General features: G+C 52.7%; 1 protein-coding gene across 13 annotated transcripts in view; it reads right to left on the bottom strand.

Annotated features, from left to right (window-relative positions):
- Window positions 1–27,220, bottom strand: part of EXOC6B (exocyst complex component 6B) — a 284,486-nt gene that overhangs the window by 91,793 nt on the left and 165,473 nt on the right. For 11 of the 13 annotated variants that reach the window (XM_085577334.1, XM_085577337.1, XM_085577336.1 and 8 more), the window contains 9 exons: window positions 26,881–27,001; window positions 24,118–24,189; window positions 23,712–23,809; window positions 22,877–22,982; window positions 21,898–22,007; window positions 16,609–16,720; window positions 14,954–15,088; window positions 12,360–12,539; window positions 6,495–6,524 (listed from right to left, as the gene is read on the bottom strand). In XM_085577334.1, coding sequence (XP_085433460.1) covers window positions 6,495–6,524; window positions 12,360–12,539; window positions 14,954–15,088; window positions 16,609–16,720; window positions 21,898–22,007; window positions 22,877–22,982; window positions 23,712–23,809; window positions 24,118–24,189; window positions 26,881–27,001 — 964 coding nt within the window. The remainder of the gene's footprint in view (window positions 1–6,494; window positions 6,525–12,359; window positions 12,540–14,953; window positions 15,089–16,608; window positions 16,721–21,897; window positions 22,008–22,876; window positions 22,983–23,711; window positions 23,810–24,117; window positions 24,190–26,880; window positions 27,002–27,220) is intronic. The other 2 variants (XM_085577335.1, XM_085577342.1) reach the window with 1 other exon arrangement.

Raw genomic sequence — 27,220 nt, 5'->3', positions numbered from 1 at the left:
TCCTCAGCCTTGGATCCATGGAATATTCCTCAGCCTTGGACCAATGAGATGCTCCTCAACCTTGGATCCATGGGATGCTCCTCAGCCTTGGACCAACAGAAAGTTTCTCAGTCTTGGATCCATGGGATGCTCCTCAGCCTTGGATGTTCCTCTACTTTGGACCAATGGGATGCTCCTCAGCCTTGGACCAACAGGATGTTCCTCAATCTTGGATCCATGGAATACTACAAGCCTTGGACCAATGGGATGTTCCTCAATCTTGGAGCCGTGGAATGCTCCTCAGCCTTGGACCAACAGGATGTTCCTCAGCCTTGGATCCATGGGATGCTCCTCAGTCTTGGATCCATGGAATACTCCAAGCCTTGGACCAATGGGATGTTCCTCAGTCTTGGAGATATGGGATTCTCCTCAGCCTTGGGCCAATGCTCCTCAGCATCCCGTTGGCCCAAGGCTGAGGAGAATCCCATGGGATCCTCCGAGCCTTGGAGCTCCTGACGCCCACACTCAAGAAAAGAGAGGTGATGTCTGCACACACATTTCTTTGGGAAGCGTTTTGGATTCCATCCACACTGGGACACACGGAATGGCCAATGCCACCATGACAGCAACGTCCTTTCCAACAGCCCCGGCATCCACTCCCAGCCTGATTTTCCAGGAATGGAGAGGTCCTCTTCTGCCCTGGATCTGCCATTCCAGAAATGATCCCACAAACCAGAGCTGCTGGTCTGGGAGCAGGATGGATGCTCTGGAGGGATGAACCTTGTGTCGCCCATGGAAGAGCCCTCGGTGCCATCAGCAAATCACCAGATTTCAGCACAGTTTCCCCTCTGGAGCTTTTCCTGAGTAAAACTGGGATTTTGGCCTGGGCTTTGACCACCCTTGTCTCAGTTCAGGAGACAACATCTCACAGAAGATCTCAGGTTCACCATGGAAAACCTACGGAGAGCAGCACCAATTAACACAATTCCAAGCGGGATTTGCCTCCTGCAAAGACCAACTCAACTGGAAAGCTCCAAAGGTGGAGCAGCTCCAACCAACCTGGAAGGCCCCATCCCCTGCCTAACCCGGGATCTCTCCCAAATTCCTGCAGAAGCTGACCCTGTTTCAGGGGCTGCATTCCAGAGGTGTGGAGAAAACTCCACGGGGTGTCCTTTGCCAGAGGTACACATTTCCCACCTGGATGATATTTTGGGAAAACGGGATCCAGCAACAGGACCAACACATGGCAGAGCTGAACTCCCACCAGAAGCTCAGGGACAACCAGAGAAACAACAACAACAACAAAAGAAAAGGAAAAGAGGGAAGAAAAGAGAAAAGCAAATCCAGCAATTATCCTCACCACACCAAAAATAAACCAGCCACTGCAGCCCGATACAAATCTCTGACATTCCAATAAAAGAGGAAGAAATCCTTGGCTGTGCCCAAGATGCCCAAGGTCAACAGCTGGAAGTGTTTTGGCTGGAGACGGGGGAAGCTCAGGGAAGAGGGAAATCACACTGGGGGTGATGGTCACAACCAGCTCCCGCAGCCAGGGCTGAAAGGGGCTTTTATTAAAAATATTTAATGCTGGTTTATTCGGTTTGGGGCTTTGTTGGGGTCTTTAATAGTTTGTGGAGTAACCAGCTCCATGGAAGGGTTTTTCCTCTGAAGGAATCAAGAGGTCTTGGAATCATGAGAAGCCTGAGAAGCAGAAGCAAAAACACCCAAGAGCAAAAGCACAACCCATGAAGGTTGGAAATCATGGGATTCGGGATATCAGCGGCTCTGGGATACGAGCAGGCACAGGAACACAATTTGTCCCTCTGTCAGAACCACAGATCCTGAATCTCTGCTGCAGGATTTTTGGGAAAATAAATACACAGAAGGAGGGCAGGGCGTGGGGAAGGGAAGCTCCTCGGGATGCAGCTGCCATGGCCGAGCCCGGGGCAGCTCCTTTGGAGCCCCAAGGAGCCCAAAGTGGGCAGAGATGTCCTCTGGAAGCTCCAGGGATTGCAGCAGAGCCGGGAAGCGGCTGGGGAAATTTGGATACACGCATATGCAAAAATCCAAGGAAACAGAAGATTCCATGATCTCCCTCTTTTTCCTTGTTCAACATCCAAAGGCAGGGCAGGGCATATTTAATTAAATGGTTTCTGGGAGTCAAGAACATGGGAATTGTTGGGTGCAGAACCTGGATCACCCAAAATCATCTGGAGCATCTGGCTCCAGTTTGGGGTGGGACAAGGTCACGCCCTCAAAAACTCCAGGAAATACTTTAGGAATTATTGTAGGAATTATTCTAGGAATTACAGCCGTTATCCTGGTTTGCCACTGGGTTTTAGCTGCAGGCACTCAAAAACCACAGAACCACCTGATCCCAACTGTCCCACCAGGCTGGAAATTGAGGCTGGCATCAAAATCACAGAATCCTGGAATGGTTTGGGTGGGAAGAGACCTTAAATCCCACCCCATTCCCACCCTGCCACGGGCAGGACACCTCCCACTACCCCAGGTGGATCCAAGTCCCAATATCCAACCTGGCCTTGGACACTTCCAGGGTTCTGGGGGCAGCCACAGCAAATCTGGGAATTCCATTCCAGGGCCTCACCACCCTCACAGGGAAGAATTCCTTCCCAATATTCCATGTAAATCTCCCCAGAGCCACAAGGTACACAAGGAACATGAAGCAGCCTTCATTTTTTTGGTCCTGCTCGTGTCTCCCGAGGCTCTCTCCTGGTCCTCGTGCCCAGGATCCGAGACTTTCCCAGTTCCTTGATGGAAAGCAGAGCCATGGCCCGGCCGCGATCGGAGCGCACGGCTCCAAACTGGAACAAACGAGACCAAAAAAAAAATGGACATATTTCATCCTCTTCTTTTGTGGGTTTTATTTTCTTTTGTATTTGCTTTGGGAATAACATTCTTTCCATTGGGAAGAGCCTGATTTTCCATTAAATACAAAGCAGCTGCCATCTTGGAAACAAAAAGCTGATTAAATGCAGATTCTTTTTTTATTTTTTCCCTCGCTTATGAAGAGCAAGAACCACGTTTGTTTCTGCTGATTTATCGGGGCAGAGCTGCCAATTACGGCAGCAGGAAAACTTAAAGAGAGGGACTTGAATCGCTCCATCATCCCGAAATAATTTTGCAATTATAATTCAACGTCGGAGAAAAAAGGAAAGATCCAGAAGTTTGGAGCGCTCGTCCTCCCTCTGGGACAGCGACCCCGGGGGTTCCTCACCCCCTGCACACACAGGGATGCTCCAGATCCCCCGTTTACGCAGATTCCCGCCCGTTGGGATGCGGGGGAAGGCTCGGAGCGCGGGGGTGACGCGCGGCGCCCGGAGGAGACGCAACCACTGCCCCACTGCGGCCCAGATGGTGAACAGACTGGAAAAAAGGATGAGCTCCAAGGACAAATCCCAACCCACCCACTCCATGGCTACTCCCTGAGCCAGCAAAGCTCAGGCCAAGCGGTTTTTCCAAGCAGACCCCAGTGACCAACAGAAGAGGCATCCGAACCTTCGGCTCGTTCTGTCTTTTCCCAAAATCTGAATCACAGCTTAAATTTCCATTTGGAAATTGAGGTGTTGTAGCTAAAAACCAGGCAGAAGATGGATGAAACAGAGAGATGGGGAAAGCTGTAGGAATTAGTGACTGGTTTTCCATTAACCCTGCAGGTTCTTCTCATTTCTTGTTCTTCAGGAAACCCAACAAAAAACTCCGGAGGATGATGAGAATTCCATAGGGATCTGTGCTTTGAGATGTTTTTCCCGCTCCTGCTATTCCATCTATCCAAGGCTGTAAGATCCAGGGAAAACATTTGTGGAAGGGACCCTGTGATGGTCACGAAATCCTCCTCACCCCCGCTGGTGACATCAGCCATGGCTGGTGGCTCCAAGCGACGATCCCGAGCACCCAACTTCTCTGAGCACCCTCAAGTGTGCCCTGCACAGGGACCCCCCAAAGGCTTGGGCTCCCCCAGGGCAGCCGGGGCTCCTCCCGTGGATGGGTTAAGGGAGGTGTGGAGAGCTTTGGAAGCTGTTCATGGATGTCCCTTTCCACATTCCCAACTTAGGAACCCTTGGAAGAGCAGCAGGTGAAAGAAGAGGAAAGCAGGAAATTGTAAATTCTATGATTTCCCCTCCATTTCCTGAAGGGTTAGAAGAACCCCAACCCAAACTTCATCTCCTGGTAGGATTTTTGGAAGGTCCAGGCTGAGGCTCTGGAGCAGGAAGGAGTAGACACGTTTGGATTACATACAACAGGGCTGGAATTTTGGCTGCAGGATTCCCCATGCCACACATTCCTTGTGGATGGAGGTGCAGGCAAGAGAAAACATCCAACAGCTTCCTCAAGTTTGGAAAACCAAATTCCAAGCCAGACATGCCGAGGTGACGCCACAGAAGGAATGATACCTACAGAAGCACGCCCTGGTTTAACGGATTTATGGGACTGGGCATTTTGGCTTCCATTAATTTTCCAACTGCTGAAAGCAGACAAGGAAACTTTGGAATTCCAGATAACCCAGTTTAGCCAGGCTCGAGTTTACAGAGCTCCTGGGTAAATCAGGGGTCAGCCTGCCCAATCCAGCACTACCAAATCCATGGGATTTGGACACTATGCTCCTTGTTTTAAAGCACCACCAGCTCCTGTTTCGACCCCTCAAGCCTGACAAATATTTGGGAAACCAGGAATGGGCTGCTCCAGCCACCAGTCCATCCTCTCCCCTTCACGGCATCCCTGTTTTATAGGAATTTTGCTGAACATTCATTCAGGCCAAGCAATCCCCTAAAAGATTTGGATCACCTCTGGAGTGGAAAGCCCCAGACACGGAAGATTCTGGATGCTGCTCACGCCCTGTCCATGTCTGCATCCCACTTTTTTTTAACTTCTAAACTTCCAGGATCAGCCACAACAACTTCCCACCAGCCAAATTAAACTCTGCCAGAATTCCTCCTTTGTCTTGCTACTTTGCGTGATCCCATCTTTATTTTCCCAGCTTTTCCGTGATTTATTCCCACCAATTAATCCCAACTAGGCAGAGAACAGAAAATTAGGAGGGATAAAAGGAAGGAAAATTGGGATTTGTTGCCGTTAAGAACAAGCCTGACTAAGAGCAGGCTGGCAAAGCCCCTCCATATAAAGGGATTACTCCATCCCTGACCCTTTCCAGGGGAGCTCCAGGTATTATTTTCCACTGATTTACCTTAATGAAAGTAATGCCCCCCTCTCCGTAGGAAGCTGACTCCAGAGCTGTCTAGGCACTGGATCCAATTAAAGAAATAAATACATCTGGCTTCCAAACAGCTCCAAGCCTGGAAAAGCCAGAGGGAAAAGGGCTTTTTGCATCTCTCCCTCTTGGGCTACGCCCTGAGGACAGCACGGAGGATGCCTGGCATCCAAGAGCGCTCCTGGAAACCCCCGGCTGCAGGGAATGCCTGGAGCATCCCGGCTGCTCCGCGGCTTTGATGGGAGCCGGCCTGGGATGGTTTAACGAGGCTCCCTCTCTCCAGGAGCTGGCCTTGATCTGAGCCTCCGTGTTGGCTTAGAAACCCCCCAGGAGCCCGGAGCCTGCAAATAGTCCAGGCTTGGCCAGGCTTGGTTCCCAGGGAAAGGGGCACAAGCATCCCACCGGAGCAGGGAATATCAGGATTCCCATGAAGAGCAGGGAACGCAGGCTGGAGAGCAGAAGCAGGGTCCAGGCTCTGGATGTGACGACCCCACAGAATTCCCAGCTGGGTTTGCAGCCGTGGGAATAGAGGAAACAAGGTGGCTGCGGAGCACTTTGTTTGCCGCCCATCGCTGGAAATGCCGCGGGTTTTCCTCCCGCACATGGAACAAGCGGAGGTGACAACAATCACAGGGGGTTGCTGAACCAGAAGGAAGGTCTGAGAGCCTCCTTGGCTTTATTTTGGTACTAATTGGCCAAATCCAAACTGATTTTGGGAGATGGCACATGTCAAGAATCCGCATTATTTTCTGGAGAAAACCATGGAATCCCAGAGTGGTTTGGGATGGGAGGGACACCTTCCACCATCCCAGGTTGCTCCAAGCCCCATCCAGCCTGGCCTTGGACATTTCCACTCCAGTCTGAGGAAAGGCTTAGTGCTCCAGTCCCTCAAACCAGAAGGAATTTCCAGCTGGAATCCCTATGGGGAATTTCTCTGAAAAAGGAGCATGGCTTTTACAAACATCTTTTCTCCTGTGAGAATCCAGGTTTCCTTAATATCAGGCATTCCCCTTAATTCCCTGCAGATTTAGGTATTCCAGGGTGATAAAAGGAGCCATTTCAATGCACTGAAACCAACAATTTAGAGACCCACTGGGAAGGAAACCCTTTCCTTTGCTCTCTGATTTATCCCAGAATTATTCATCCCATCAATCTCGACTTTCAATCCACCTTTTCCTTTCCTCCTGGCTGACACAAAGGACCTTTTCTGGTTCAACTCCCCCCACGAGCGTGGAGGTGTGAGCGGAGCAGAGCCAAGGCGCGGGATGCAGCGTCCGGTACTCACCGACATGGTAGAGTGGACATCTACCTGCCCCTACAGAGGACAACACAGGAGGTCAGGGTCAAAGGCAGAACAGAGCAGAGCAACAGGACAGAGGCAGAAAGGAGCCCAAAGGGCATCAGAGGTGCCCACCACCCCCAGAGATCCAGCAGCAGCTCCCACGTTGGCAAAGGATTGGGAAAGCAAAATGGGGGCTCCTGGGAGCGGCTTGGAGGAGAAGGAGGAGGAGAATAAAGTGCCACAAGAGAGGTTTTGTTGTCATTCTGTCACAGATTCCTGGAATGGGTTGGGTTGGAATGGACCTTAAAGGGCAACCTGATTCAAACATCTCTCACTGTCCCAGGTGGATCCAAGCCTCAATGTCCAGCCTGGCCTTGGGCACTGCCAGGGATCCAGGGGCAGCCCCAGCAAATCTGGGAATTCCAGCCCAGCCCCTCCCCACCCTCCCAGCCAGGAATTCCTTGCCAAGATCCCATCCATCCCTGCCCTCTGGCAGTGGGAAGCCATTCCCTGTGTCCTGTTCCTCCATCCTGAGTCCCAGGTCCCTCTCCAGCTCTCCTGTGTGCTCCGCACGTCCCCATCCCTGTTCCTCAGCAATCCCACCTGCAAGAGGTGATGGATCCCAAACCCTGGGAGTGACAGCTGGGATCAGCTCCAGCAGGGCTTGCTCAGCTCTTCCAAAGGCCAGGGGAGTTATTTAAGCACAGACTGGACTTGTGCAAACCCAGAGGTGACTCTGGTGCTCCTGAGATGTTTTCCTGATGGTTATTTTCCACTTGGGTCCCTCCCAGCACGGCCGAGGCTGTGGTTGGTGCAAAGTTCATGGCATTTCGCTTCCATGCACAGGGCCTTGGCTCATAAATATTCCAGAGGGATTTGACTTTTCAAATAAAAACACAGGCAATCGTTCTCTTTGGAAAGAAAATAAACACTTGCAAAGCTCTTTCTACCAGAGCAAGAGCTGCCGGGGCCGTTCGTTTGCAAGGGGGGAAGAGATGCCAAGAGAAGGCAAGAAACCATCACGGCTCCAGCTGAAATCTGTGCCTGCCATCTGGCAAAAATAAGCAGAAAAGGGGAAAAAAAAATAGGGAAAAAAAAAAACCAACTCTGCAGAGGGTTCACACTGAAGTGCTCAACGGCAGAGGTTGGATTTGTTGGATCGCTGAAAGATTGCTTCCCCTTCCCAGGTCAGCCTCACCTCTTGACCTGCCCCGATTCCCTTCCAAAGGAGGTTATCGAGATACAAGACTAACAGAGGATTAAAGGAAACTGAAAATAAAAACAAAACACCCCCCCCTTCCCCCAGCCCCGCTCCCCTCCCCCAAGAAAACATCCTTGCTTTGTTAACCTGACAGTTCAGGGGAGGTGTTGACACAACCCTCCATCTCTGAGGAGCTTAATGTCAACAAATCAGTGTGTTTGGAGTAGCCCTGTCAATGCCATTTACATTAACTTGTCCAACAAGAAATAAAAACAACAATCAGCCATCAAAGACAAAAGGCTTTTTCAGTCATTCTTTGCAAAGTCTTACGCTGGAAATGTTCATTTTTGGAGGCCGTGGCCCTTTGCTTGCTGAAAACCAGAAACCGCTTTTTTTTTCCTTTTTTTTTTTTAAGGCCTAAAATACTTTTTGTACTAATTTTTTTTTATTTTACCCTTAAAAAAAGATGTTTTTCTTTTAAAGGAGACCCGAGCATCCCATATTAATGAGCTCCACAGCAGCAGCAGCAGGAACCGACTCTCCCTGGTTAACGCAGGAAGAGGGCGGCCTCGGGAGCCAAATGTTAATTATGCTTTGATTCCCATCAGCGTTTTATTTGCTCGGAGACATTTTTGGGCACTTAGTGGAGCATTCTGGAATTGTGGCTCCAAACCACCATGACCGTTTCATGCACAGCACTGGCATGCACCAAAACCCCGGGAAGTTCTCCGTGAACTTTTCCTGCCCCCCGGCACACGCTGTCCCCACGGCACTGGTGAGGGCTCAGCGTCCCCCAGAAAACTGCAACGTGCAAATAAATTCCAGGAATTCCCCAAAATCAAGTGGTTTTCATCATCTCCCACAATGCCTCCTCCAAAGGAAAAATCTGGGATTGCAGGGCCTAGAAAAAGTGGAGGCTCTTTAGGCCGCTGCACCAGGATTTTGGATTATTTTTGGGTTATTTTTGCTGGCTGCCCACAGAGGTGGTGGAGGCCTCAACCCAGCAAAAATCCCAGGCCATGGCTCTGGACAGCTTGATCCAGTTGAAGATGACCCCCAGAGAAGTGCAACGTGCAAATAAATCCCAGCAATTCCCAAAATCAAGTGGTTTCCATCATCTCCCACAATGCCTACTCCAAAGGAAACACTAAGGACTGAAATTCCTGCTTCAGGCCTAGAAAAAGAGGCTTTAGGCCAATCCACCAGCCAGGATTTTGGGATTATTTTTGGGTTATTTTTGCTGGCTGCCCACAGAGGTGGTGGAGGCCTCAACCCAGCAAAAATCCCAGGCCATGGCTCTGGACAGCTTGATCCAGTTGAAGATGTCCCCCAGAGAAGTGCAACGTGCAAATAAATCCCAGCAATTCCCAAAATCAAGTGGTTTCCATCACTCCCACAATGCCTACTCCAAAGGAGAAATTAGGGACTCAAATTCCTGCCTGAACTCCAGAGAAAGATGAGACCCTTTAGGTTAAAAATCAGGATTTTGGGCTGGGTCCGTTTTCCTGTTTGAACTAGGTGCTCACAGAGGTGGTGGAGGCCTCATCCCTGGAAAAATCCCAGGCCATGGCTCTGGACAGCTTGATCCAGTTGAAGATGTTCCCCAGAAAATGGAACATGCAAATCCCAGGAATTCCCAGTATCCCAGTTTTCATCATCTCCCACAATGCCTACTCCAAAGGAAGAACTAAGGACTGAAATTCCTGCTTGAGGCCTAGAAAAGGAGATTAAAAAAGAGACTTCAGCCAGGATTTTGGGCTGGCTTATTTTTGCTGGATGCCCAGAGAAAAGGTGGAGGCCTCACCCTTGGAAAAATCCAAGGCCAAAGCTCTGGATAACCTGATCCAGCTGAAGATGTCCCAAGCAGGGGCTTGGAGCAAGGTGACCTTTAAACCCAAACTGTTCAACACAATAACGCTGGGATTCCCAAGAAACACAGGAACATTCAGCCTAAAGAGGGAAACATAAACCCTAATCCCAAATCCCAGCTGAGATTCCTTTCAGCTCCTCTTTCTCCAGTGTTGAATCCCAAGGATATTCCAAGGCCACTTGAGCTGCCCTGGGGCCGGCTGGAGCCGTGACCTGCAGAGGTTTTCCTGCGGCTCCCTCGGGACAATGGGATTACCCAGCCCTGCCACAGTGCGTTTCTGCAGCCTCAGGACTTTGGGATCCGTTTTTTTTTCCCTGATGGGGCTTTTTGGAGGTGGAATTTTAGCCCAGGAACTCCGACACGCCCGGGCTGAGGTTCCGTGATGGGCAGGTGGAGGTGTCATTCCAGCTGGGACAAAAAGTGGGGGAGCAACAAAACTGCACCTTCCAACACCAGGAGAACACCTTTCACTGGGCCAAAATCCCATAAATTCAGTCGGAATCAGCTCTGGAAGATGGGGGCATTTCCAAACCAGGCAGGAAAACAGGAACGAAGGGACTCCAAGGACACTCACCCCAGGATGGGGCACAGTCCTGGAGCTCCAGGCAGCGTGGAAATCCTGGATTTTATGGGACCAGGCTGAAAACTCATCTCAAACAGGGCAGCAGCTCCTGTCAGACCCCAAAACTGTTGTGCTTTATTTCCAATCACACCTCTCGTGCTGTTGGATTGGGATGGGTTTGGATCAGCTCCACCTTGTCACCAGAACCCTGAATTTCCTTCGAGCTGGAATTCACCCTTTTGGGAATGTTCCTTCACCCCTCTCACTCCTTCCTTCCCCAGCTGATGCTCATCTCACATTTTTGGTGCTTTAACAAACGCCTCCATCGTTTTTTACATGGATTTGGGCAACACTTTTATCTCCTGCACTTCAGTAGCAAAGCCCAGGAATTTCAGTGTGCTCCTAAATCTGGAAAAATTCCCTGAACCCTACAGGGATGAAAAACCTTGACACCAGAGGATGTGGAGGCCTTTGGGATGCAGCCTGCTCCTTCCTGGCTTGCTCTCACCCACCATTTGGGTGATCCATCAGCAACATAAGGAAAAAAAGCTGCAATCAATATGAAAAAATCCCGAACCTGCAGCTCCCACAAAGCTTTGAACCAGACCTGCAGCTGCCCAAACCAGGCTGAGGTGCCTCCCCTGTCTCCCCAGGCTTTGGGGAGGCTCTGGAGCCCAGGGGCTGCCCAACAAACCCAAACTTCTCCTCAGCTGAGGCTTTTCTAACCCGGTTCTGGAAGACAAAAGGCTGCCTCAATCCGTCCTGGTGCTTTTTAGACCAATTTAAGTCTTCCCAGCCTCCAAACCAACCCTGACTGGCTCCAAAAGGAAACATTAATATTTAAGGAAGATAAATCACTCCTGGCCCACCTCATAAATCACTGTGGGCATCCCCCCCCAGCCCATCTCTGCTGCTTCATGCTCTGCTGCAGAGACCAATCTCCCTGTCAAATTCCATTACTGGCTCCTGAGCATTCCCAGCGTGATGGGTGGAAGCCTCCAGGTGCTGAACCAACCCACAGCTCCTTTTTTCCAGGAAAAATCCACCCATTTCCAGCATCTCCTGGCTGCAGGAGGCACCTGCCACAGGACACCTGCCTGGGGACAAACCTGGGACAAACCTGGCTGGGGAGGTGGACCCAAGTCCTGCCCACCTCTCTGCTCAACGCTTTATCAGTCCATTTCCCAGTTTGTCCCGCTGATAACAGAGCTGAGGATAACTTCTCCTCAACACAGGTGCGGAGGAGCAGGGAAGCCACTTCCAGTCCCCTTTTGGGGGCTTCTCCCCCACAGCAAATCAGCCAGAGCTCCCCCCTGCTCCCAGATCTTCCTGCTGGGATGGGGATGCCCAAAGACACGAGCCAGTCTGGGGGTGTGACACCTCCCAGAACTGCTCTGCAGGGTGGGACCTCCTTCCAGAGGAGAACTCCAGGGCACGGACAGAACGAAGGAAGCTGCCACTGGGGAATATTAAATCTTCCCTTCCTGTTTACTCCCAGCTCGTGAAAGCAGCAAATAAATCCCAGTTTTGTAAAGAAAGAAAGATCTGAAATTGCTTTTAGAACAACCGCAGAGTTCAGGGGATTTGCTGTTTCAAAATACCTGCTGATCCCAGCTCCTCCCGAGAGTGCATCCACACAGCCCAAAACAAATCCCATTTAGAGGAGGGAAAAAAGCTGCTGGAGCAAAAAAGGAATCTCCTTGGCGATTGGGTTTTTCCTACCAATGAGACACCACTCAGCCAACTGCAAAAAGCAACATAAAGCACATTTCTGATGGCAACAGCAGCATAAACACAGGGACTTCAGACAGCAGAGAGAAGAAAGAAACATATGGTGCCTTCCAAGGGAGCAATACTGGGATGGGAGGCATCAGGGACTTGACAAACACTTGGAAACACAGCTGTAGCTCCAGTAAGGAGCCCATAGGATGGATTTTCTGGGAAAAATAAAAATCCTGGATGGGCATTAACTGCAAGTTAAAATATCTAAAATACAGGTGGGGAATAAATTACCATCCTGCTGGTACATGGTGGGCTGGGATGGAGCCCCAATCCCACAAAAGCAGATTTGCAAATAACTGGGAGAGTCCTCCCGCAGCCCAGCTCGTGGAGACACGTGAAACACGTTCCTTTAAAGCCAGAACTTCTCCTAGATCCTCCAGCAGCAGCAGGCCCTGTTCCCAGCACAGCCCACCACGCTGGAGCTGCCCGGGAGCAGGAGGGAGGGAGGCTCACCGGGAGGTGGGTGAACACGGCGAAGGTGCTGCGCAGGAAGCCGATGAGATCCACCAGGTAGTCGCTGGCCCGGCCGCCCGGCTCCGGGGCCATCCAGTCGTAGTCGGCCAGCTGCAGGAACTGGTCGATCTTCTGGTTGAGGTTGGTGTAGATCTCCTCCTCGGCGGCGTGCCGGGCGTCCTGGGAACGAGACAGGACGTGGGATGGGGGAAAAATCCTACATGGGACGGGGGAAAAATCCTACATGGGATGGGGGCTCCACCAAAATCCTACATGGGATGGGGGCTCCACAAAAATCCTACATGGGATGGGGGGAAAATCCTACATGGGACGGGGGAAAATCCTACATGGGATGGGGGCTCCACAAAAATCCTACATGGGATGGGGGCTCCACCAAAATCCTACATGGGATGGGGGCTCCACAAAAATCCTACATGGGATGGGGCTCCACCAAAATCCTACATGGGATGGGGGCTCCAAACCACCGAAATCCTACACGGGATGGGGGCTCCACTCCACTGAAATCCCACATGGAATGGGGGCTCCACCAAAATCCTAAATGGGATGGGGGCTCCACACCAGCAAAATCCTACATGGGATGGGGGTTCCACTCCACTGAAATCCTACATGGGATGGGGGTTCCACCAAAATCCTTCATGGGACGGGGGGAAAATCCTACATGGGACGGGGGAAAAATCCTACATGGGATGGGAGCTCCACCAAAATCCTACATGGGATGAGGGCTCCACACCATCAAAATCCTACATAGGATGGGGGCTCCACACTACAGAGACCCCACATGGGATGGGGGCTCCACACAACTGAAATCCTACATGGGATGGGGGCTCCACCAAAATCCTACATGGGATGGGGGCTCCACTCCACTGAAATCCTACATGGGATGGGAGCTCCACACCACCAAAATCCTACATGGGACGGGGGAAAAATCCTACATGGGATGGGAGCTCCACACCATCAAAATCCTACATAGGATGGGGGCTCCACACTACAGAGACCCCACATGGGATGGGGGCTCCATACCACCAAAATCCCACATGGGATGGGGGCTTCACACCCATGCTGTGATGCTATATGGGATGGGGGCTTCATACCACTGAGACCCTACATGGGATGAGAGTTCCACACCACCAGGACCCTGTGTAGGATGGGGGCTCCCCACCACAGAGACCCCACATGGGATGGGGGTCCACATCACAGAGACCCCACATGGGATGGGGGCTCCACACCCAGAGACCCCACATGGGATGGGGGCTCCACACCACCCTCTAACCGTGTGGGAGCTCTACCCAACCTTTAGGCTGGGATTTGGCACCATCCTCAAGCTCAGGGCAGCAGCCACGAGGCCGCTGCAGCCTCAGGCTGGTGGGACAGGGACCACCAGGCTGTGGTGGGCAGGACCAAGCTGGATTCTGCCCCCCGGCGTGATGTGAGGACAAATCCGGAGGAGATGGAGAGAGGCTGGCTCCAGTGGTGGGATCCTGGTGTTGGTAACACCAAGGTTGTGGTTCCACCCCGGGATGGAAATAATCCCAGAATCCTGGCTGGTGGATTGGCCGACAGTCTCCACTTTTTCTAGGCCTCAAGCAGGAATTTCAGTCCTTAGTTCTTCCTGTGGAGTAGGCATTGTGGGAAATGATGGAAACCACTTGATTTTGGGAATTGCTGGGATTTATTTGCATGTTTACTTCTCTGGGAGACATCTTCAACTGGATCAAGAGTCATAGTCTTGGATTTTTCCAGGGATGAGACCTCCACCACCTCTGTGGGCACCTAGTTCAAGCAGCAAAACTGACCCAGCCCCAAATCCTGATTTTTAACCTAAAGGGTCTCCGTTTTCTCTGGAGCTCAGGCAGGAATTTGAGTTGAGGGTCCCTGTGCGTTCCTACAGCTCAGAACACCCCGTGATTCTGAGATGGGAGAGGAACATCCCCTATGGAAATCCCACCTAACCCAGCGCTGGGCTGGGGGTCAGGATGAGGGCAGGACACTCAGCTGCTGCCCAAACAGCTGGAAAAAGCCAGGATGGACTTCCCTGGGGACACGAGACTGAGCCACCCCAAGGCAAAGCCTCACCAAACCCATTCCTGCTGTTCCCACCTCTGGATCTCCACGGACAGAATTCAGACACCCCACACTGGGCCCGACCAAATCCCACGTAAAGCACCTGGGGGAGCACTCCTGGAGTGGGATTTAAAATCTGGGAGTTTCTGCCAGCCCTGCTTTTTAGGGGATAATGCTAAAAGGAGCGGAAAGATGGAGAAATATAAATTCTGGAAGTCTTTCTCCTGGGTGGAAGAGGAACCTGGTGTCCGTGACACAGTGCTGCGACAGCAAATTGAGGATTTATTTAAACAAGAAATAAATTATCAGGTTTTTTTTTTTCAAGATCCCCTTAATCCTTTAGCTAATTAGGGCTGCAAATTAAGGACAGAAACCTCCCACGACGTCGACAGGAGCAACGCTCCGAAGGACAAACCCGAAGCGATGGCGCAACCTCTGCAGGAGGGCACAGACCCATCCTGGGGCTCAGCCCAGCCGCCCCCAGCCGGGGCTGGGACCCCCGCCCCGCTCACCTTGAAGGTGGTGGTCCCGTAGAGCTTGGTGGTGTGGACGGTTTCGGGCAGCACATTGGTGATGTTGGTGATGAACTCCTCCAGGAACTTGCAGGATTTCTCCAGGTGGGTGGTGTTGATGATGATCTGCACCAGCTGGGAAGGCAAAGAAGGGCTGCAGCCCCGCTGCCAGGGGAAGCCGTGCCAAGCCCACGCCACCCTGGCGTGAAAAGCTGGCGCTGTGCAAACACCCCGAGCTTTGCCACGGGCTCCAGGCTCCCCTCCTTTAGCAACACCTAAATCCAAGATAATTTTTTTTGGGGGGAAGCAATTCCCATGACAGCCACTAATACCACAGGAGGCGATTTTGTCTTTCTGAGGACTTTCCTACATTGAGCTGTCACTCAGGGCTCCCCAAAAATCTGCCAGGACACATCAGGAGGCTCCCGGCTGCCACTGAACCCGAAAAATAACCCAACGTTGAGTGACACCGAGCAGCATCGCACGGGCCCTGAACAAAGGAACCGCGAGGTTTGGCTCTGGCAGGTGTGGGGTGAGCAGATCTCTGCCAGCCCCCGGGGCAGCAGAACGCCCTGGGCTGGTCTCATGTCACTGCTGGAGCGTGGTGGGGCTGTCTGGAGCCACCTCCCGTGCAGGAAGGGCTTGGAAGCACTCCCAGATCTGAAGGAGATGGGATTCATCGGTGATTTCAAAGGTGCGGGTGCAGAAATTGTGAAGGGACACCACAAGGATCCCAGCACTGGTGCTGGTGACACCTTGGGAGGTTCAGCCTGGGCACCAGGAAGGAAAAGAGACACTGGAAAGGTGCAGAACTGGAATGGGTGTCCACAGAAGCTGTGGGATGTCTGGGAGAAATGAGAAGTTGGGAAGGGAAAGCCTTGGTTAGCACAATGCAAGGCAATAATAATTAAGTAAACAATTAGTAACTCCTTTTTAGTACCAGCAATTAGTTACACCTTGTTTAATACCCAGAGGTCCCACCTGTCCTGGGGACCTGCAGATTTACATGGATTAAAATCATCAGAAACCTGATTTTGCACAAAAGAAAAGAATGGACCAAGGAAAGAAAATCCCAAATTAGGGTTTGTGCTGCAGCAAAGTGCTGAAGCCACTCAAACACCACCAGAAAATGTGGATTTCTCTCCCATTCCCCTCTTGGATCATCTCTGGTCCTCTCTTAAGTCCTGTGACTTTAAATCAAATTTGTAACATTGCCCAAAATGTAGAAGGCAAAACCAATAGCACAGAAATCTCTTTACTTTCCCACAAGCAAAGTTCCTCGTTTTGTACAACTCTGAGCAGTTTTCCAGGCAAATATTTCATGGAATGCTCCAAAACGCCTGAAGGTGTCTGAAGGAGCACCAAGGGATCTCCTGTCACCCTGTCTTGGAATCAAAAAATCCAGGAAAGGTTTGGCTTGGAAGAGACCTCAAAGATGATGGAATTCCAACCCCAACACCTCCTGGATCCAACCCCTGTGTCCAACCTGGCCCTGGGCACTGCCAGGCATCCAGGGGCAGCAAATCTGGGAATTCCAGCCCAGCCCCTCCCTGCCCGGAATTCCCTGCCCAGATCCCATCCATCCCTGCCCTGTGGCAGGGGGAATCCATTCCCTGTGTGCCGTGGCTCCATTCCCCAGGGAATCCACATCCCACCTCCGTCAGGCCGACGTTTTTCCTCTTGATGACGTTCTGTAAACAGTTGCTCAGGGTCCGGGTCAGCAGCAGGTTTGTGGATTTTCTGATCATGTCGTCGACTTCCGTGGAGCTGCGAAGTCAAAGTTAAAGAGCAATTTTAAATTTGCCTGTTTGAATCAGAATAAGAGAATCCCAGAATGGTTTGGGTTGGAGGGAACTGTACACATCATCTCCATCCTTTAAATTTCATGGCTGAGAAATGGGTGTGGAGCATCTTTTTTTTTCCAAGATACTCCATGGAAAAAAAATCCCTGGGAATTCTCCTCATCCTCCTCCCTGACTCTCTCCTGCCTCACCCCTGAGCAGCGCCCACAGGAGCTGATGTTTGCAATGCATCAAAACACAACAAATTCAGGCCTTTTTATCCATGTTCCAGGAGGAAAGGTGAATTAACACCGGCAAATCCCACATTCCCCAGCCTCACATCCACGAGGGGCTGGTCCAAGGAAGAGCTGCCCATGGCATCAGCACAACCCCAACACTGGGGATTTTCATGGGAAATCAAATCCATTTACAAGGGAAAAGATCTCCAATGGTGAAACCCCAAATGAAATCCCCCAAAATCCCTCCGTCAGCCCTTCCTGGGCTCTCGGACACAATTACAGAGCCACGGGATGGTCTGGGCTGGAAGGGATCTTAAAAGGAAATGGGAAAAATTGCAGAGTGAGCGAGGTCACAGGGAATGGGCTCAGGAGGACACACTTCCAGTGATCCCTGGATTTCCACACAGGGGCTCCTCAGCACAGCACAGCTCCCATCTCCCACAATGGCTTGGGTGGGAAGAGACCTTAAATCCCATCCCATTCCCAACCCCATCCATGGGCAGGGACACCTCCCACCATCCCAGGTGGATCCAGCCCCATTGTCCAGCCTGGCCTTGGGCACTGCCAGGGATCCAGGGGCAGCCCCAGCAAATCTGGGAATTCCATCCCAGCCAGGAATTCCTTGCCAAGATCCCAGCCCAAGCTCCCCTTTCCCAGTGGGAGCCATTCCCTGGCTCCTGTCCCTCTGTCCCTTGTCCCCAGTCCCTCTCCAGCTCTCCTGGAGCCCCTCTGGGGTCTCTGAGCATTCTCTGGATTTTTCCCTTCTCCAGGAGAACATTCCCAATATTCCCAGCCTGGGTCCAGCCCTGGAACACCAGACTGGAAACTCCTGCCCCCATTCCTGCCCTTTCCCAACTGTCTGGAATGGCAGCACTGCTGGAATTTGGGGGATCAGCCCCTCTGAGGTGCTCACGGTGCCACCTCTCCTTTCTCCAGGAGGTTTTGCCACTCCCCCTGCCAGAGGCTCCTTGGATCTGTGCTCGGCTCTGGATTAGCCCTGACAGCACCGGGAATTGTCTCCTGCAGGAGGGGCAGGAGAGGGAATTCCCCACGGGAAGGCCGGGCCGTAACTCTGCTCCTCCTGGTAAATCGAGCCCCTGACCTTCGGCTCCTTCTGCTGCTCCACCTGACAGAGGGGCCACGGCACAAAGCTGGGACTGACGTGGGAAACAAAAGCCAGCCTTGAGTTATCCCGGGAGAAAGCTGGGGGACGTTGGGATGCTGCAAGGGGGGGTGGGAATGGCTTGGATGGGATCTTGGCAAGGAATTCCTGGCTGGGAGGGCAGCGAGGCCCTGGAGTGGAGTTCCCAAATTTGCTGTGGCTGCCTCTGCATCCCTGGCAGTGCCCAAGGCCGGGCTGGATGGGGTTTGGAGCAGCCTGGGATAGTGGAAGGTGTTCCTGCCCTTTGCATCCCAAGTTCTTCCAGGATTGGGGCTTTGTTTGCAAAAAAAGCCCCAAGCCAAACCCAAACCCAAGCCTTGGTGGATTAGAGCTGATCATCCTTCCACCCACTGCTTCCCAGAGATACTCCCTATTTTCCAATGGGAAATTCCACTGGAAAAAGCGAGGGGGTTCTTTTAAAGATAACCTGATAAACTCAGCGTGTAAAAAGGTGAAAGTGCTGAGGAGATAAAGGAAGTTTTCCTGCTCTAATCCAATTAATAGTGCCGATAATAAAATTCCCAAGCCCTACGAAGCCACCCGGAGCTCCAAACTTTCCTCAAGTGAAATAACTCCCACAATAAAGGAGAACCCTCCCATCCAACAAACACAAGGAGCCGCTTGAACGAAATAATTAGGGGTGGTGGTGGCGGGGGGAGGGAAAAAAAAGAGAAAATAAAAATGGGAGCTGCACTTTGTGCCACGGGCAGGAAAAGGCTCGAAGGGAACTGTCTGGGCCGATGACAGCTCCTGTCCCGGATCCCCTGGCGGCTGCGGTGACCTCGGGCCCCTGTGAGTGACGGGCTGACCCCCGGCACCCCGGGGTGCTCCCTAAATGACAGGGCCAGGGGAGAAAAGAAAGGGAAGAGAAAAGGGAGCTGGCTGCCGGCTTTGTAGCCAGGCTCCCTAATAAAACCTAATTCAAGCTGTCAGGGTGAAATGAAGAAAGTGTCAACAGGGGTTTGCGGAGAAATATTCCAAATGTTTGGCTCCGAGAGAGCTGGAGCGGGGCTCCCTTCCCCCCCCACCCCCAATGCTGCTGCTCTGAAAGGGCTGGAAAATCCAATGTGGAAAGGAATTTTAATAACAGGTCCAGAGGGAGCCCCGGGAGGGACCCACGGGGACAGAGGCAGTCACCCCGGCCGTGGGGAGCAGCACCCACGGGAGAGGGCTCTGGAGAAGGAGAGGGGCCACGGTGACCCCGGGGTGAAGGGCCTGGGAGCCACCAGAGAGAGAGGAGGAGCTGCCACCACGGCCAGGCCGAGGTGGAACACGGGGGAGAAACTCCTGAGCTCCCACAGCGGGGAAAGGGCCTCTCCAAACGGGCATTCCTGGCTCCAAGGAGAGCAGGAGTATCCTGGAGAGCCTGGGGCAGGCACTGGAACGGCTGCTGAGTCCCCAGAGCTGTCCCAGCTCCACAGGAGCCACGGGGCATCCATGGGATGGGATGGGATGGGATAATGGGATGGGATAATGGGATGGGATAATGGGATGGGATAATGGGATGGGATGGGATAATGGGATGGGATGGGATGGGATGGGATGGGATGGGATGGGATGGGATGGGATGGGATGGGATGGGATGGGATGGGATGGGATGGGATGGGATGGGATGGGATGGGATGGGAAGGGAAGGGAAGGGATGGGATGGGATGGGATGGGATGGGATGGGATAATGGGATGGGATGGGATGGGACGGGACGGGACGGGACGGGACGGGACGGGACGGGATGGGATGGGAAGAGAACTTAAATCCCATTTGGATCCAAGTCCAGGAAGAGAACTTAAATCCCATTTGGATCCAACTCCAGGGACACCTTCCATGATCCCAGGCTGATCCAACCCCACTGTCCAACCTGGCCTTGGGCACTCCAGGGATCCAGGGGCAGCCCCAGCAAATCTGGGAATTCCATTCCAGCCAGGAATTCCTTGCCAAGATCCCAGGCCAAGCTCCCCTTTCCCAGTGGGAGCCATTCCCTGGCTCCTGTCCCTCTGTCCCTTGTCCCCAGTCCCTCTCCAGCTCTCCTGGAGCCCCTGCAGGGACTCTGAGCATTCCCTGGAATTTTCCCTTCTCCAGGGGAACACTCCCAGCTCTCCCAGCCTGGCTCCAGCCCTGGAGCAGCTCCCTGGGCTCTCTCCAGCAGCTCCAGTGTCAGGTCATGGCCAGGATACGAAGCTCCCAAGGAGCTGGAACTGCCCCCACCCCAATCCAGCCTCGTGTTTCCCCGGGAAGGGAAGGAGGATGAATCCTCCCAGCCAGACTCTTGTCCTTCATCTCCAAACCTCCCCGGAGCTGCCAACGCTGCTGAGGCAGCAGCAAAGCCCCAGCTCCTGGCAGACCCCGCCGGTTTTCAGTCTCACACACGTACACATGGGTGAAACGAGCATCAAAGCACCCCGGGATGGAGCAGGGAGGGTAAACACATGGAATATTTTGCAGGCTCTTTTTAAAATAAAAAAAAAAAATCACATTATTTGTATATAAACTCCCCGAAGAAACAAGAACAAAAGCACGAAACCAGCAGCTGAAACTCGTTCCTGACCAAAAATCCAACCCTCAGAGTGCTCCTGACAACACTTCCATGGAGCCACGGGATTCCCATTCCTTGGGGAGCAGCGAGGGGAGCCTGGGGGATCACAGATGGTGACGAGTGGCCATCAGCTGCTCTCCAGATACCCACCTTCATTTATTTATTAAAAGAACGAGACACAAACATCTTGGAGGAAACAGCCCCAACTGGGATCATCCTGGGAGTGTGGAATTCCCTGGAAGTGTCCAAGGCCAGGCTGGAGGAGGCTTGGAGCACCATGGAAGGTGTCCCTGGGATGGGTTTGTGGGGGAGTCCAGGGAATCCCTCTGGCTGCCCTGGGACCCTGGCAGGGTCAGGAACCCCCTGGACAGAGCCCCCAGGACACTGGCTGTGATCTCTGTCCATGGAAAAGAGTTTTCAATCTTACAGGATCAATTACCAGCTCTGAGTGTTTGATACCAGTAATAATTAAGTGTGGCACAGGTGCAAAAGTAAAATTTTAGGATTCTAGATTAGGGATCCAAGGGGACAAGATGGAGGAAATTGGGTGTGTCTGATCTGTGTCCATGGAAAAGAGTTTTCAATCTTACAGCATGAATTACCAGCTCTGAGTGTTCAATATGAGTAATAATTAAGTGTGGCACGGGTGCAAAAGTAAAATTTCAGGATTCTAGATGAGGGGTCCAAAGGGGACAAGCTGGAGGAAATTGGGTGTGCCTTGTCCTTTTTCTCCTTCTTCATGCCCTCCATGTCTCACTGTGGTGTTGGCATTTTTCTGTTGGTTCAGGCTGGGGACACACTGTCCAACGTAGGTGACAGATATTGGCACGTTCTTGTAAATGCAGCCCAGGGAGTTTCTGGTATTTAATGTTTGTAACATCCCACTGAGGGCAGAGCCCCACACGCTGCCCTGCAGGACAGAGCTGGGCAGGGCAGCAGAACATGTGAGAGATAAACAGAATAAACAACCTGGAAACCAGCACAGACCAATTATGGCTTCTGCTTTGGCAGTGGGGCTGACAGACAGAGACTTTCTACAATCTCAGAATCATCAATACCTCAGATTCTGACAGGTTTGGGGATGATCCCCAAAGGTCCTCCCATCCCAAACCATGCTGGGATCTCGCCAGCCAAAATCCCACTGCTCCAGAGGCACTTCCAGCCTGGGCAGGCTCCATCCAAAGGGAGAGGATCCGTGTTTGAACTCGGCTGAGCTCTCTCAGTTTCCCACCTGAGGTGCAGGTCCTCGGAGAACTTGAGGCAGGCGTAGATGAACTCCTTGATCTGGCTGTAGACCTTGGGCACGAACTCCGAGAAGGGGAACTTCTTTGGGAAGGGTTGCTGGAAAACACGGGGGAGAGCTCCAGACGGAGAGCAGGGACAGCAGGGAGGGCTCTTCCAGCCAGGCAAAGCAATTCTGGGATTTATCCTGGATTTTATCAACGCTTCAGCCAAGGGCGAGAGCAGATAATCAAAATGGCACCTGGAGCAGGAGGGGCTCGGGGCCATTCCCTCATTCCCTCTCCCAGCTCCCTCCTTGGGAACACCTGGAATTCCTCCCACACCATGCACAAGGTGTTTTCCTGCTCACCTCCCCCAGGGGCTGCCCAACGACCCCAAAAACCAGGAGCAAATGGATTTTCCAACACCAAATTCTTCCGGTTTTTACTCCCTGCACTCAGAGCTGGGAGGTGCAGCTGAACCCCAGGACGGAATTTTGGGGCAGGACACAGAAATCTGAACCCCTGACTGGGATCACCAGGGCTGGATTTGCTGCCTGCCAGGTGTGGAGCACAGGGCCAGGCAGGATTTAGGATTCAGGAGACATCTGGACACGTTTGCTCCTGCAACGGCCAAGATCCACAATTTTTCTGAGCTCTTTTTCTCTAAATATGAGACTAAAACCAATAAAGGTCAATCCCAGGGTCCAAAAAATGGGAATAAATACCACTGGAAATGGATATTTCCACCTGTGTGACAGAACACCTTGAGAGGAACACAAATCCAACTTCCCTCATCCACACCAGGAGAAATGCATCCCATGGGAGGAATATTTGTTCTTTCCCATTGTTTTCCTTACTCTTTTATGGTTGATTTGGGCTGGGGGGTTGATTTAGGGGTTTTTTGGAGCCTTGCAATGCCCACAAAGGGCGTGAGGTTCTCCTGCCCCAGCGGCCAGGCCAGGCCGTTCTCCCCATTCCAGGATTTACCTTTTCAAGTTCAGCATCCTGGAATGGGAACTGCCCAACGATTTTCCTATAAACTTCTTCATTCGACACCGGGATGGGGCTGTAGTTATCCGAGTCAAGGATGGTTCTGGGAAAACAAAAGAAGAGTTAGGGGCACAACTGTGAGGGGAAAGTTTTCCTGCTGGGCCAGGAGATTCCATGGGGCTGGTGCCAGGCTAAGGTGTGATCCCAAATTCCTGCAGCAGCAGCCATGGACAGCCCAAAGCAGGCAGAGCTCGGTGATGGAGCGAGGGCACAGAACCGTGGAATGGTTTGGGTGGGAAGTGACCCTAAATCCCACCCAGTGTCACCCTGTCATGGCAGGGACACCTCCCACCACCCAGGGTGGCTCAAAGATCCATCCCAACCTGGCCCTGGGTGCTGCCAGGGATCCAGGGGCAGCCCCAGCAAATCTGGGAATTCCATTCCAGCCAGGAATTCCTTGCCAAGATCCCAGGCCAAGCTCCCCTTTCCCAGTGGCAGCCATTCCCTGGCTCCTGTCCCTCTGTCCCTTGTCCCCAGTCCCTCTCCAGCTCTCCTGAAGCCCCTTCAGGCGCTCTGAGCATTCCCTGGATTTTTCCCTTCTCCAGGGGAACATTCCCAGCTCTCCCAGCCTGGCTCCAGCCCTGGAGCAGCTCTGGGGTCTCCTCTGGATTTATTCCAGCAGCTCCACGGCAGGGGTGGCCCTGGATGGGCTCTACAGCCCCTCCCCACCCAACCCATTCCACGACCCTACAATTGATCCCCCAAAAGCTTCCACGGAGGGGCCGGAGCCCCTCAGCGAGGAGTTCCAGGAGGTTCTGTGGGAGCCTCTCACCTGAACACCCCTGCCCACTTCTTCAGCAGGGTCTCGCTGTACTGGTCCTGGATCTCCAGCAGCATGTCGAAGAGCTGGTTCACCGGGAAGCCGTAGCCCTGCAGAGCAGCAGGGGAGGGAATGAAGGCACCACCGGGCAGCCGGGGATTGTTGTCTGCGTTTATCGGGGGCAAATCCTCACCCAGCACCACCCCTGGTGCAGCTGGAGGGGTTTAGGGGCTGACTGACCATGGGAGCAGCACCCAGCGCTGTCCCAGGCCTGGCTGAGGTGGCCAAGCCCGGTCCTTGCACAGACCAAACCAAGCTGTCCCTCTGGCCATCCACAAAAACGCCCAAAAAAGGAGCTTGGCCAGCCCAGCTCAGGCGCCAAAGCCCTGCTGGGCACACTGGGAGAGGCCCCACGTACCTGCAGCGTGTCGGCGAAGAGCACAATGAGGTTCTTCAGGTCCAACACCAGGCTGGGGTCGGAGCAGTAGGACTGCAGAGGAGGGCAGAGAGGAGAACACGGCCGTGACTGCGTGGCACAGCCCTGAGCCCAGCCTGTCCTCTCAGTTCTCAGATGAGAACTGCCCAGGAGCAGCAGCTCACCCCCAGCCCGCCGCGGCTGCACGGGGCAGGGCCGATAAGGCTGCCGGTGCCCTCCGGGCTGGAGAAGCCTTTGGGCTGCCCCAGAGATACCCGAGGTGTGCCCAAAACCGCCCAGGAGCTGCTGGGCAGCCAGAGGAGATGGCTCCCACGACGCGGGACGAGGACAGCGCCTCTCATTTAAAATTTACCGTGTTGTGTCTGACGGTAATGAAGCATCTCAGCCCGGGGCTGAGGGGAAGCGCGCCGGGTTCCAGCCCCAGCACGGGGATCCATCCTGCTCCAAACCCCCCAGACACAGCTCAGCATCCCCAGGGCCCCCCCAGCCTTCCCGAGAGAGGCCAAAAATGCCTCCCCGTGCTGAAAAACGCGAGGTTTGAGACAGAGGCTGCCCAAATATAGATTGGAAAAGGAGAGGGATTTTGAGCCCGCTGGAAACTCCAGGAGGAACGGCTCCATTAATCAGCGGGAAGCACTGGGAGACACACGTTTTCCATCTCCCTGTCCAAAAAGGAGAGTCAGGAAGAAAGATAATGCCCTGAAGCATCGCAAGTGATTAAAGATGTCCCCGCCTGCGGCAAGGAGGAAAATCCAGGGATAAATTTGTCTGCCTTGGAAGGGTGGAAATAACCTCAGCAAGGGGAGACCCTCCCTCAAATCCCAGTTAAGAGCTGCAGGGCACTGGTTGGACTGGGAGTGCTCAGAGCAAACGGTGGTGGCCACAGGGTTGGGAAATCACGGAACGTTTCGTGATCCTGACAAAGCCTCCCCTGGCAGCCGCTCCGTGCGTTCCTCCTGGCACCACTTGAAACAACCTGCGTGGCAACAAAGCTGGGAACACCAAAAAAAAACCCCCGTGGCTGGGCCTGGCTCAGCCTCCTGCTCCCAGCTCGCAGAAAATCCCACTGGAAACAAAAACAAACACAGGTTTGCAGCCCGGGGCGGGCTTGGTGTTTATCCCCTCTGGTAGCACAGGAGCTCAGGGGGAAGGAGGCAACTTTGCAGTCAGCTGGATGGGGATGGAGAACACCAGGAATCTTCTGGATTCCCTCATCCCAGAGAGATCCGGGTTCATCAGAGAGATCTGTGTCCATCTCTTCCCACCCGAGGTGCTCCTGGCTCTCTCCTGAGGTTCTGCCTCCCTGGATTTGGGTTTTCAGCCCATTTTTGGGCCGTTTTCAGCCCATGTCACAGCCATGAAATTTAAGGGATCAAGATGATCTCTAAGATCTCTTCCAACCCAAACCACTCTGGGATTCTTTGATCTTGTGTGACAAAAAGATGCTTTAGAACCCCCCAGTTTTTGGGGGAAAAAATCAACTTTCCAGTAATCTGGATGGGGATGGAGAACACCAGGAATCCTCTGGATTCCCCCATCCCAGAGAGATCCGGGCTCATCAGAGATCCGTGTCCATCTCTTCCCACCCAAGGTGCTCCTGGCTCTCTCCTGAGGTTCTGTCTCCCTGGATTTGGGTTTTCAGCCCATTTTTGGGCCATTTTCAGCCCATGTCACAGCCATGAAATTTAAGGGATCAAGATCCAGCTCCAGGAAGAGCCATGGAATGGTGTGGGGTGGAGAGGACCTTCAAACCCATCTGGTTCCACCTCCTTCCACTGCTCCAAGCCCGGTGTTCCTGTCCATCTCTTCCCATATTTTCACCCGAGGTGCTCCTGGCTCTCTCCTGGGGTTCTGTCTCCCTAGATTTGTTTTTTCAGCCCATTTTTGGGCCGTTTTCAGCCCATGTCACAGCCATGAAATTTAAGGGATAAAGATGATCTCTAAGGTCTCTTCCAACCCAAACCACTCTGGGATTCTTTGATCTTGTGTGACAAAAAGATGTTTTTCATCCCCCAGTTTTTTGAGGAAGAAAATCAATTTTGCAGTCACCTGGATGGGGATGGGGATGGAGAACACCAGGAATCCTCTGGATTCCCTCATCCCAGAGAGATCCGGGTTCATCAGAGAGATCTGTGCCCATCTCTTCCCACCCGAGGTGCTCCTGGCTCTCTCCTGAGGTTCTGCCTCCCTGGATTTGGTTTTTCACCCCATTTCTCAGCCCATTTTCAGCCTATTTCCAGCCCATTTTCCAGCCCATTTTCAGCCTATTTCCAGCCCATTTTCTGCCCATTTCTCAGCCATGAAATTTAAGGATCAAGACAATCTCTAAGGTCCTTTCCATCTCAAACCACCCTGCGATTCTCTGGTTCTGCATCAAACAATGTCATGTTTTTGTGTGCCAAAAAGATGCTTTAGCTCCCCCAGTTTTTCTGGGACAAATCACCTCCCTCTCCCTCAATAATTCCGAATGAAACAATGATGAGAACACAAACCCGCCGTTTTACTCTTCAAAATACCGAATTTGGCAGGGAAATGCGTTCAACCAAGAGGCTGAAATCGCCGGAGAAGGAGACTTATCTGTGTGTCTGTGTCTGTCTTTTAAACACTCATTGGAAAAGAGGGAAAACAAAGGATCCTGAGCGGAGGAAAAAAGAAAAAAAAGGAAAAAAAAAGAAAAAAAAGGCAATATTGCAGCACGTCAAGGACAGTCAAGCAACAGCTGAGCTCTGCCGGGCTTTTACTCACGGAGTGGGTCCTGAGGGCCGCGATGGTTTTGGACAGGGCCATCTCCCACAGCTCATCAATATAGGCCCGATTGACCAGGCCCTGGGTGGTGTGCAGGATGTGATCCTCCACCACAAAAAACCTGAAACGCAGAAATCACCACCAGAACGTCACATCTGAGGGGTCCAAGACACCCCCGAGCCCCCCCGGGTGAGGCTGGGGTGTCCACGGGTTCTGGGTTTGAGGGATCTGTCAAATCCAGGCAGCTCCAAGAGGTTTATTCCCTCGTTTTTAATTTCGCTGGGTTGGAGGAGGGAGTTGAGCCCTGCTGCTCTCTGTGTGTGCACAAAGGCAGAATTCC

This window comes from Lonchura striata, chromosome 4, assembly GCF_050655825.1.
Source record: "Lonchura striata isolate lonStrDom1 chromosome 4, ASM5065582v1, whole genome shotgun sequence".
Classification (NCBI taxonomy): Eukaryota; Metazoa; Chordata; class Aves; order Passeriformes; family Estrildidae; genus Lonchura; species Lonchura striata.
Note: the sequence above shows the minus strand (reverse complement) of the source record. Positions and strands in the feature narration are given on the sequence as shown.